This window comes from Manacus vitellinus, unplaced genomic scaffold (assembly GCF_001715985.3).
Source record: "Manacus vitellinus isolate BGI_N305 unplaced genomic scaffold, ASM171598v3 scaffold_12_pilon, whole genome shotgun sequence".
NCBI lineage: Eukaryota > Metazoa > Chordata > Aves > Passeriformes > Pipridae > Manacus > Manacus vitellinus.
This window is the reverse complement of record NW_021938949.1, coordinates 12,290,538-12,303,356: the sequence shown is the minus strand read 5'-3', so window position 1 is coordinate 12,303,356 and position 12,819 is coordinate 12,290,538. Positions and strand designations below refer to the sequence as shown.

Below are 12,819 nucleotides of genomic sequence, written 5' to 3'. Positions count from 1 at the left end.
TTGAGAATGTGTAGCCAGTGACAGCAGAATGGAGGAACATATGAAAGCCAGAAAGACAAAAATTATTGCTCCTGTCAGCAAGTCAGGTTTCCACACTCACTTGTGCATCTGAATTTGATTGATTATTCAGTGGTTTTGAACAAATGACTAACTGTTCCATACTGTCAGTTTTTCTTTCCATTACCTAAAGTCTTATTTTTCATTCTCTATTACTGGCCAGAAGGTGGGTGTTTTCCTATATTTTACAACTATCTGCCAACACTTTATAAATGATTCAAAATTCTACAAAAACCACCATTCAGAGTGAGAGGAATGTTAACAAGCTTCAGCAGTCTTGTTCAAAACTAACTACATGTGGCTGAAACAAAAGTGGAGAAATTTTGCAGCTGCTAATAATCCCCAAACAAAGAAATACAAACAGCCTGGGATGGCATATTAAAGAGTGTTTAAAGTTTGCCCTGCCATTCTATCCATGGAGAGTGTCAAGAATCCAGGAATCAAGGAACAGTATAAGGTTTCAATGCCTCAACTGCAAGTCAGGCTAGAGCACAAACCCCTAAATTCAGACCTGCCTGAGCAGAGCACACTATGAACACACTCAATGACACACAGTGAAGACTTGTTTCATCATTCCAAACGTTTTTAAGTGAGCTACTACAGTAAGCCACACCTGTCTGTCTGTCAAGCAATATTTCTGGTCATTGCTATCTCCAAAATTGAAATAAAACATGTACATGCACATTGAAGAAGGCATTACTGATTAACATTGAATTGCTGCACTCCCTGACCAATGTAGTCATCTTATTAGCATGCTTTTAAAGTATTAAACTACTAAAAGTCAACCCTCCAAATATGCTATTTGGATAATCAACACAATCCTATGGTTGAATATATATGAAGTTACTGCTGCCTGTTCATTAGCTGATCTCTAATGAAATTATATGGAGATCTTTAAATTATTAAAATGTTCTATTTCAGCCAGAAGCTTTTACACAAAATCTGTGTTGAGATATATCTTATCACTTACCTGATAAACATGGAATGCATTAGCAGCTTTTCCACGCAGAAAGACTGAGGGAATCCAAACATTAATAAGAGCACGATTTGATCTGAGGAGGAGAGAGAAAAACTTAAAACAGGGAATCATATTTATGTGTATGAATTGCAAAGCAACTACATCCAATGGTTTAGATAATGATCAAAGTGACCAACAAAGCAACTTAACATTTCAAATGAAGTATCAGAAAAATTGGAGTTCTGCCTGAACTTTTTGTATGTGCTGTATTTAAAAGTGTTCTCTGAAATTAACCCAACTGAAATAGAGCACTGATATAGAGCACCAAAACAATTCCTTCTGCAGGTTTTCTGGGTTTTGTTTCTTTTTTCACAGCATGGATTTGACTACTTTTGATTATATGCATGAAACAAGAATCATTCATTTCATCAAACCCAACATTTTGGTCCACAAAACTCAGCTAAATCCAAACTCCTTGCATTCAACATTATTAAAAACTACACTAGGGCATGGAATGTGCAGCTCTCCATACTTTTAATAACAGAACAGCTAAGAATTCAGTTATTGGAAATAACATAGGAAAAGCCAATTATGGAATCTGTTTGCTTATTCTTCTTTGCCATAAAGACAGTATGAAGAGAAAAATTCTTTAATTACTAAACTTACATTTCAAAATCTGACAAACTCTGATCTTCAGATGTTTGACTCAGATCTCCAGGGACCTGTGTTTACAAAACAGAAATAATTCTCACACACTGGTTATTAGGTTTTCAACTAAGAAAGCACAATATTATAAAGAAATTACAATTCAAAATTCAATTTCATAAATGCCAATAAAAATTATTACTGAGAAACAATAAAAGAAAAACAAAATCGTTAAACAGATTGTGAACACATCACTCCTTGTGAGTCCTTCGTGTTAGAATTTGCTTATAGTTTTGTAAAGAAACAAGAATCAAATGCTATCAAAAATACTAAGTAAGGTGTTGTTGTCAGATCTGCTATTTCTTATAAGCTGTTATATATTTCATCAGGAGTTTGAGCTTATTCCAGAGTTGTAGATTCTACAGTGCCATAAACAAACACTCACTGGGCCTCTCAAATCAATTAGTTCTTGTCTCATCTGGGACACGAGAGCTTCCTTAGCCATCAGGGCACGGTGCAGCCTCTCATTGAATTCAATCAGCTCCCCATGCATTTCAGCCACCTGAAAAGCAAAGCCAAGAGGTAATTGTGCTCTAAACTGCAAAAAAAAAAATAAAATAATCACACTATGTAATTTCTTACATGTACATCGAATTTTATTGAGGTTTTGTTTTATTTTGCCATACTCTCCCAAGGAGTGCATCTCATTGCTAATGCATTAGTTTGACCATTAAGAACAGAGATTGTTATAATTTTGACTCATGCCTTGCAATGTAATTGTGATATTGAACTCAACAGGACCAAATACAATTCTATGCTAAATTTTATTCCTATCACAGGAGATCCTATGACAACTGATTCTAATAAAACACTCATTAACTTTTGTTCTCAGTTTAATTCTTGGATGAACACAGCCCTCAACAGGTACAAACTAATCACAGTATTCTGAACTGGGAGTAATGCAAATGCACAAACTGCATTAACTTTGTCAATAATTCATGAGTGATGTATTCTGCACTCTTACTTGGAGTTTTAACAGCACTGGAGCTAGAAGTCCACTCATCCCAGGCAAATTTGTGAGGGGTCAAAGGAGCCTAAATACCAGTTAGTCTGGGGCACAGGTTGCTGAGCACAGGTAAACAGCACAGCCTCTCGTGGGGCCTCTTCAGACCCCAGGTCTGGCTCTGTGTGTGTGTGTGTGCTCTCCATTTCAGAGTTAGGAAAGCAACAAGTGATGCAGGACGTGACAAGGGCTGGGTGAACATCAAGGATGTGAAGTGTAGAGCAGTGAGAAGAAAACAGCAGCACTCAGCAGTTGGCCCCTCCAGTGGGCACAGCAGCTGCCCCACCACTATCATTACACCTGTTTGCAGCTACAGCAACTCTTCAAATGCCTCCTCATATCAGCACCCAAAGCTCAGAGAACAGCAGAGGCAACGGGGTAACAATATGAAACAAAGCTGAATAAGATGAATATCAATTCAGCACCTTCAATATTATCACAGGGACTTGGACTACTGCCAACTCTCTTAAGAGTTCATAGTTTCCTTTTTAGAGGCAGTTCATTACTATCTATGAATTTCATGGGCTCCTGTTCTTGAATTACTCTGCCTTTTCCCTCTTCCCCAGGGAAGTTCCCCAAAATAAAGCAGTTGAATTTGGTTTAATTTAGTGCTTACTTTTAATTTTGTGCTTTGTTCCACACAACCTGTATCGTTCATGCAATCAAAGCAACCAGAAAAAAGCAGCTTCAATTTGACAAGGCAGGATCTGACATCATTGATTAAAAATAAAAATAATTTTCCTGAGGTAAACTTCAAGTATTCTTTTCCAATTTCTTTTTACATTAGAGGGAATCCTTCAAATCCAGTAATTCATCAGTGTAACACACATGCAAAAAGGAGCCAAACTAAGCCAACTTTATAGTAGAGAAAATACTAATATAGTGCCATTTACTCTAGATAAATTATTTTCCATACTTGTTTAACCACTAATTCCAATTTAAAGTGAGTGGTGTAACATTTAAGGATATAATAAGTCTCTGATTGTGGTTAATACTAACAGGTCACTTTTAATTACACAGAGACTTGGGAGGCAGAACTTCCTTGCATTTTACACACAAAAAGGTAGAGAATATATAGAATAGAATATAAAATACTAGTTGGAAATGCACAGAGAAAAACCATAATACTGATATCTGGTTGACTGGTTCTCAAAAACAATATACAAATTTGTGAATGGATACAAAACTTAGTAGTTTGTTTGATTTTTCAGTGCCTGTCTCTATCAGAAGAACAAAATTCAGACTATCTGATATTATATGTGACTCTTCTCTCTCTCGAATTTGGATGTCCTTGAAATAACTTTCTACTTGCAGACTCGATTAATATGTAAATTCAACAACTCTCTCAAAGCATGAGAAGTAATACAAAAATTTATAAGTTAAAAAATAAAAAGGAAATTTAACAGCAAATCACTTGTTACATCTTATCAAAAGGACAAATTGTTAGGTATCTATTAGTAATTAAGTTACTTCAGTCCTTCTTCTTGTCAAAGCAAAATGCATTACCACCACAGCAAACCCAAAGGAGTGATCAGCTATACTTCTGAATTACAACATTAATTTAGCTTTCTTTAATATCAAAGTCTGCTAAAACCAATAAAGAGGTCTCCATATAATTATTTTCTTTCAGTTCTATCTTATCACATCTTCCTTTATTCAATCCACACTGAAGCTTAAGCAACAAATTTCCTTACTGTGACTTCAATCGTCTTCACAGTTGTTTTTCTCCACAACAACATATTTGAAGCAAAAAAAAAATCAAAGTACAAATAAGCTAAGTTTCCCTTGGACAGATGATCATTCAGACTTGGTGGTGGCCATATCAGAAAACATGCTTATACCACTTCTTGTTTCACAGCAAAGGACTAAGCTGCTAACTTAAAATATGTCAGGAATGTTTCACTAAGCATTTGAATAACACAATCTGTCTTGGAAGGACACACTTAGAGTAGAGAAACATTTAAGAACTTGCAACAATTCAAGGTTTCTTTTTAGTATTATTTGCAGCTAAAATTCATAGAAGTTTTGCACAACCCACATCTGAATCAATTACTTTTTGTCAAGTATATAGGTATTTTTTCCCCCAGTAGTCACAAAATACAAAATATTGTATCTCCCAAGAAACTCTAGACAGAACTGGAAGTTGCTTCCTTTTGCTCTTAGGGGAAGCATGGATGTATTTTTCCATCATTTTCAAAAAATGATGATCTACATTTTTCCCCAACAGAAACAAAGTCAAAGATCTTCAAAAAAAGGAGCAGGTATCCTACTACTAATGAATAATTCCATTTTTCTACAAGTGAAAAACAGTAAGACTCTAAGTGGCAAAGACAATTCTACAAATCTATTGATATAGCCATAAAATGCTCAATTGTTGCTTCCTGTTTCAAAAATTCTGCAAAAGAAGTCCAAACTTGTGCCAAACTTCCCTGGACAGAGGAAGTTCCATCTCATCTCAGTAATAGTCTCACTTAATGAAAGCTACAGAAGGACTTGTGATTCCACAGAAAAGTGCTGACGAGTTCACTAATTTAAGACCTGTTTTCTACACTGATTTCCAGCACAACTAATATTTAATTACAAGGCTGTGTGCCATGGTAAGACCTCTAAAGAAGGATTGTTACAGGGGTTTGTCTGCCACAAACTCACAAGTGTCAGCAACAAATCCCTGAGCATGCAGAACAAAGTTGGTAGAACTAAGGAGGCTTTCAAAGCTGAAAGAGATTTTACCTGTGTTCTTAATTAAGATATTCTTTTGATAGGTACAGAACAGAGGAAAGGAGTCAGAAGAACTCAAGCACAAGTATGCATTAGGGAGAAAAAAGGATAATCAAGTATGAATGTTTTAGAACTGTATCAATCTCCTCGATGCACGACCTGCATTTCTAGTCCTCTTCATGTTAATCAATTAATGTGGGTATCCAATTTCAGAGTATTTTGGGCAAGAGAAAGACAGAGAATTTTTTTGCTTTTTATAAAAATGTTCTTTTATTATTTACTAGGAGATATGAGTATTAGATATTAAATTTCATTACTTTTGTCTTGAAAATAATTTGTATTTAAATTTAGGATGAAACCCTAATCTATCTCTTTTTTTCTTTAATGACTTTTACATTAGTCTTAAAAGTAAACCTTGCATTAAGAACTTTTTCTAACCTGGCCATATCAACAGAATTAGTAGTTTCCATCATACATTCCTGTAAGGCAGTATTCAAAAAGCAACACAAAAATGAAACATGGTTTGGCAATCAGAAACCAGAAGGAAAGCACAGAAAAAGCTACAGATTTCAGTATGTTCTCATTTTAAATAAAGCTCAAGTACCAACACAGCAATGCCTGTAATTATGTACTGTAACTTACACAAAACCTGAAACCTGCTGTCTGTGATGTTTTCAACTTCACCACCATCAGTTAAAACCTCAAGGAACTTGTTTATTTATTAAAACCTTCATTTTTATACCAAAGCATAAAAATGTACCTCTGTTAAGAAAAGTACTTTTAATTATCTGGATTGCTTTAAATATGCCTTGAAGTTGAATGAAGAAAATTTACCCGCAAAAAGCAAGAAAATTAAATTTTTCATTCCTTTTATTTTTGAAGAAAAAAAGTCAGACTTACCTTTTACATTACTGAGTAGAAAAATAACAGCTAAGCCAAGAAACCATTTAAGCTTCAAATGTTATAATGTAATTATGATTCTATTAAATTTGTGCAGTACAAACTTTACCTCAATCAATTTTCTTTCATAAGAGCTGGCGAGTTCCTCGTTGTTCTCTACTTGCTTTTGCTCTGGAATCGTAAATTCACCATCAGTGCTCCAAATGTTTGGCAGAACTAAAGCAAAGAGATACCTCAAATTAAAATGTTAAATTCCAGAAACATCTAAGACATCCTGTGTAGAAGTAATAGCTCTATAAGAAGCAGTTACTAAAAGTATCAAAATAGAATGTAATATTAAACAGTATCAGAAGGACTAAAATACAAATTCTGCAAGGAGCCTTTTTTGTGAGCAATATTTAGAGTGGTACTCTTATTAGAAAAAAAAATGTAAACTAAAAGCAATTGGCTGTTTTCTGAGTAATACATGAAGGTAGTAACTGCAAATCCTGCCCAAAGTCTTTTAAAACTAAGTCTCTGCTTCTCTTCTAAGACTTTTTTCTACTTGGCTTCCAAAATATCATTTCATATTGCACAGACTGCTTACACATCACAGAAATTACAGAAAACAGGGCTGAGAATGGACATTCCATACTCTATCCAGTATTTCATGTTTTTGCATAAAGCAGAATCAGCTGCAGTTATTCCATTCCTGACAGTTAATTGTCTAATTTATTCCTAGAAACCTCTCTGCACAATCTATTTAAATTTAAGTATTCTTCTCATAAAAGTTGTCTTGATAGCTAATCAAACTTCCTTCACCTGCCATGTAAGCCCATTACTTCTTTTATCTGCAGTGAATGAAAACTACAGTTTATTCTATTCCTGTTCCCAGCCTTCATTTATGTAAGTGATGATCACTTTGAAGGCCTGTTCTAAGTAAATCCCCTCCAAGTTCCACAAAGTTCAATTCAAGTTTTCCTCGTTTGTTTTTTTTTCCACGAATTTCTAAGAAAATAAAAGCACATAAAAGTAAACAAGCCCTAATAAAAGAGAAGTTTAATAAATGCTTTCATTATTTTTCAAAACCTAAACTATATCTACACCCACTGTATGGCAGATGGAAGACACTGTATTTCATCTGACTAAACACTCTTAAGCCTGAGAACTGATTTTTGCTTTGAGGAAGAATATATGCATTCAGAAGTTTATTATTCTTTAAGTGAATTCAAAAGCTATTTCAAGATCTTTTCCTTGTAAATATTGCTTGAAGTTCTTCAGCCAGAAACTTTAAAGATCAGCATTTTTATATAAATAATATTCTATCTAAGCAGGTTTGAAAATGGTACACAGCCAACTCCTGCTGATGGCTGAGAAGTCAAGATGCTGATTTATTAAATATTTAAATACCAATATCAAACTGCTCAGTCCACGGCAGTGATCACTCATTTTGAAAGCTGATATGATATTCTGAACTCGACTCAGTTCTGACTCTTGGGCAATTTATTTATAATCACATTTGCTGAATGGGGTTTTTTGGCTTTTTTAAGTCACCACAAGGCAAAGTATCATGCTGAGTTTCATTTATTATTTTAGGAAACTATTTAAAAGCCATACTCAATAGCATTTTATCTTATTGTAGCAAACATGAAGAGTCTTCACTATTTATAGTGATAAAAATAACAGCAGCAGAAGCTCAATTTATTTTGGCTCTTTCAAAATAGTTTCACAGAAAATCTAAAAACCCAGTGTTCTAAAACCTACAATGCACTTCAGACTTTTGTTTTGATATCATTTGGAAGAAGATTAATTATCATTAAAATTATTTATTATGTATACAAACCATGAGTGCAATAGTTTCTACAAATCTGGTAAAAGAAAAAACTTCTTGTGTCTCACTCTTCTTTTTTGCAGTTAGTTCTCAGGGATTATTTACATACTTAAATACTTACTTTGAGTCAGAGGCCCCAGTACTACTAAAATTTCACCCAAATCTTCAATGGCAGCTAAGAAAATAATTCTAGTTTTATAGAAATACAATGTGTGAGCTAGAATGTAAAAAAAATTATTACAAATAGTGCATGTAGCTGAATCTGGTCATTAATGATAAATATTACAGAAAATTACTGTAGATTGATTAAATATCCTTGGAGCATAAAGCATACATGTGCTCATTTTTAGAAATGTTGGTACTGTTCCATCCCCCTTTTTCATCTATAAAATCTGACCATCCTACTCAGTTTCTATTCTTACCACTCGCTAATTTGCATAATTTTAACATGGTGGAATATAGCTAGCCTAGGAATACTTTTTTCTTTTCCTATAATTACCCTCATCATGGAAACTGTCACTATTTAATGAAGGATAATTTCTGCTATTATAAGAAGCCTAAGCGATGGTTTTCGTGAATAATTCTCAATATGAATCACTACACTCGGCACAGTCGGAAGTAAAAACATGTGTTCTCACTAACAAATATCCTTTTAAGGATGAATGAAGTTTTTCAACTCCAGATAAGTAGAGTGACTAGCCCTTAAGAGCAGTGCTATTCATTCATAGAGCCACTTACAGGGCCACAATATTCACAATTAAAAAACCATCAGACAGATGGTGCCAGTTTCTGAAAAGCCATCTCGTCCCTCAAAACACCTTCTTGTAGTCAGTGGAAATACAGGTCCCACCAGGAGAGGATCCAGAATCAAAGCTCCAATTCAGCTGGTCGTGGACACTTCTATCACAGACCCCAAGAAAAACAGGTAAGCCTGCTGCTAACTCATTATCTTTCAGATATAAAACCTGCTCATTACTACTCAATACAGAGTCTATTTCAAACATACTGATCTCCAAAACAAGAGTATAACCTAGAGATACTAAATTTTCTCTCCTCAAAATAATTATTTTTATGTCCAATGTTACAGTAATTCACAGATTATTGTTTATCTGACAGCTTTTTCTGGGAAGTTTCTTACTGAAAAAAGTAAGGTCACCTCATCTACCAGAAAATGCTCTGTAAAAATAAGTACAAAAATCTACATCAGTAATTTTCCTCAAAAGGAAAATACATCAAGTATGTTATTTTCACTACTGGGAGATACTACTCTAGGATAGTTTGAAGAAATAAACAGGGCTTATAATCATCTCTTGCTATCCCCAGTTTCATGTTAATGATTTCATTTGTTTTGGTGAAGACTCAGTAAGGAAAGCACAGACTTCTTCATTGTTTCTGCTCAGCAGTAATTTGATAGAATTCCATCACATAACATTCCTTTGTTTGCTATCAATCTGCATTACAAAACTCCTCACACAACAGCAAGTAGCTCAGTCAGAGATGAATCAGGGACAGTTCTCACAGAAACAGAACTCTTGTCTTTCCAGATGCTGATATTTTCCCACAGGGGGAGAGCTCAGGTCACACTGGGCAGCACGTGGAAGCACAAACCCTGTCCCCAGCCACACTAGGATTGTGTGGTGTGGCTGAAGAGTTGGTTAAAGACCAGGGCTTGCACAGGACTGGGTGGTTCATTGTCTAATAAGATTCATCCCAGGATCAATCGGGGAAAAAAAGAAGTTTCTTGTAACTCAGAGCCAGGTCTAAGCACTGGGAACTCTTTCACTGTCATTTCCCTACAAGTCCAGGAGTCATTTCCATCATTTAGGTCCTATCCCTATGCCTCCAATATACTCTCTCTCAATGGCAGCAGCCACAAAACCAAACCCTGTGCATGGATTTTTTCCCCCTTCATGTTATCCTTACCTTCCACTGTTTGACCTTCTCGTCTGAGCATCTGGACAGCTCCTACATACTTCTTAAGTTGCACTTTTAGCACCTCATTTTCTCTATTGATAAAAAGAACAGAATAAATATTATTGGTTTCTCAAAATAGATGAAAGCCCTTTTCAATGGAAACAAACACACCATCTGTTATAAGCTTTACCTACGTTGTGTCACCCCAGTGAGGGGGGGGGGGAAGATTTACACATTAATAATACATTTACAGCAGAGTATCAGGAAAACTAGTTTTCCAGGATCACATAAACACATCAGTGAAACAGATTATCTTGTAATCAGAAACTTTCATTAACTGTTTAATTTACATTTTCTATACTATGCTATACTGATGGCAAACAAATGATGTAGGCTCTCTAAATCAACAATCAATTAAAACATAAGGATGGGATACTAGACAAGGACATTTGTTGCCAGGTGTGATGGAACCCTGGGCATGTAACAGATCACAGAAAGCTGGAAACAGATGAAACACAAAGGCAGGCATTTTATTTATGGGAATTTATTTGAGAATTAGAAGTATTCAGAAACATGTGTAAATACGTTTGATGGTCCTTATGATATTATATATACATACACACACAAAATATACATATATTATGTATATATACACACACACAAATAAACTGCTGTTGTGAGCAATGCCACATTGCTCATATAGGAAGCCTTGACTGGTACTATATTCATATTTCTATGGATTTCAAATCAGCTTTCTGAACTATGCAACCCCAATTTTATTCAGTGTTAATCAATAGAAGTGGAACTATACACAATATAATGAGTTTATATCATAAAACCAATCTCCACTTCTTCCTGCTCCCTCTCAGAAGAAGCTCCTTCATCCCTTACTAAATATGATTAAGTTGATTATCTTGTATCTCACTCTTTTTATAAAATGTTTTTGTCACTTGTGACATGTCACCAACTAACTAAGCAGGAAGAAAAAGTCATTTATTATAGGAATATTCAAATTAGTTTTCACAAGCACAAACAAGAGATATTTTTTCCTCTCTCTAAGAAGCTGCTTAGGGGAAGTGATGGAATCATTTCAAGATGCACAACACATCATTTCACCCATCACTGAAGGGCTGTGGCTGTGAATGAAATGTTGTAAAACAGAATAATATAAAATGCCAAATCCAAATGCAATGTGGCTTAAGTAATATAGAAAGTAGATAAGAGGAGGCAAATTAGGTGACAGAATCTACAGTAAACAGAAGGTGCATAGAAGTGTAAGACAAAGTATAGCCAAAATTCTCATCCCCCATTTCCCTCCACGGTGCATTTTCATCTTCTCTATCTGCTTTTCTTGCTACAAAGCCTGTCTTTTGTATTATGCTTTCCTCCAACACTGCTGAATATAGTCTAAGGATATGCAATCTGAGATTATCCAATTTCACAGTCAACTTCAATAAATTTCTTTGCCTTGCAAAGGGATGTAATAGCATTCCATACAGAAGAAGGAATCTCAATTAAAAATCTTTAGTATTGCCAAGAAGCCACTGGCACAATATGTCCATGAATTTGAGAAAGGTTCTTTGATAAGGACAAAAAGAAACAACAAAGAACCAGCTGACAACATAATACTACAGAGTCTATTGAGCCTATTCTATCAGAAGACTGGGAAATAGGTTGAACACTGAGACTGCTCCTTTTGAAACAATATAATAACTGTTATGAAAGAGCTATTCAAATTTTTCACACGGAAGAATGAGACTATCACTACTTGAAACTGAAATTACCTAAGATTTTTTTCCATTTTTCAAAGAGAACTTTGTAAACTTGGTAAAAATTTCTCTCAGTAAGCCAGCATTTTGTCTAGGAGAGCAGAGACTCTCTGGAGAGTCCAGGAGACCAGCTGAGTAACTGCAGATATCCAGAAGCCATCATTTCAGCACTGATTGATGTGTCACTGAAATTTGTGTTCTCAAAGCCTCCAGGAAGGTATTTATGTCAAATTCTTCAAAAGAGCTTTGGGGACACACATAAATATCAGATCTCATAATGTGAAAAATATTCATTCATCAAATCACAACAGTCAGAGTCTTACTGAATGATTTCCCTTGCCTTAAAATATTCAGAATTTTATAAGTGAGGAAAATTTTCTACTCTGGTCATGTGATCAATTGTTCTCAACATAAACAGTGAGGTTTCTCTACTTCAAAACATCTAAAACTTAGTTTCCTCTTATTCACCTACTGTATTATGCACTCACAGAGCAACTGCAAACTTTTTGTTACTTCAACTTCTTTTGATTATTCATCTTGCCCAACTCCTTGGTCTAAAATATTATTTATTAAAAAATTTTACTACCCTTACTATTGCAGCAGCATCACCTACAGTGCACAAAGTGAACCAATAAAAAAAATTAGAAGGAAAACCTATATTCCAAAATAACTATATGCAATGTTAGTAGGCTAGAAAATGAGTTGCAATGAATCATTAAAGAAATGCATCCCAAGTCCATAGTAACTGGTGACACAAGAATTTGTTGTACCTAAGCAGCTCCCAACACTGTTTTTATCACACAACAAGGCAAACTGACTGTCAGAAGAGCAATCAACACAACATACCCAGTCTCGGTAACAATAACAGAAATTACATAAACTTGTTTAAAAATAACTATTTAGTCTAAGTGAGCATCTCTTCAGATCTTGTTATAAAAGCTCCTTATCTTTTCTTTAAAAAGGTATGTGCATGACAAATATCTGA

General features: G+C 34.9%; 1 protein-coding gene across 2 annotated transcripts in view; it reads right to left on the bottom strand.

Annotated features, from left to right (window-relative positions):
• SNX29 (sorting nexin 29) overlaps window positions 1–12,819 on the bottom strand; it is a 97,903-nt gene that overhangs the window by 55,319 nt on the left and 29,765 nt on the right. For both annotated transcript variants that reach the window (XM_018067434.2, XM_018067433.2), the window contains 5 exons: window positions 10,075–10,157; window positions 6,451–6,557; window positions 2,106–2,222; window positions 1,682–1,737; window positions 1,028–1,109 (listed from right to left, as the gene is read on the bottom strand). In XM_018067434.2, coding sequence (XP_017922923.1) covers window positions 1,028–1,109; window positions 1,682–1,737; window positions 2,106–2,222; window positions 6,451–6,557; window positions 10,075–10,157 — 445 coding nt within the window. The remainder of the gene's footprint in view (window positions 1–1,027; window positions 1,110–1,681; window positions 1,738–2,105; window positions 2,223–6,450; window positions 6,558–10,074; window positions 10,158–12,819) is intronic.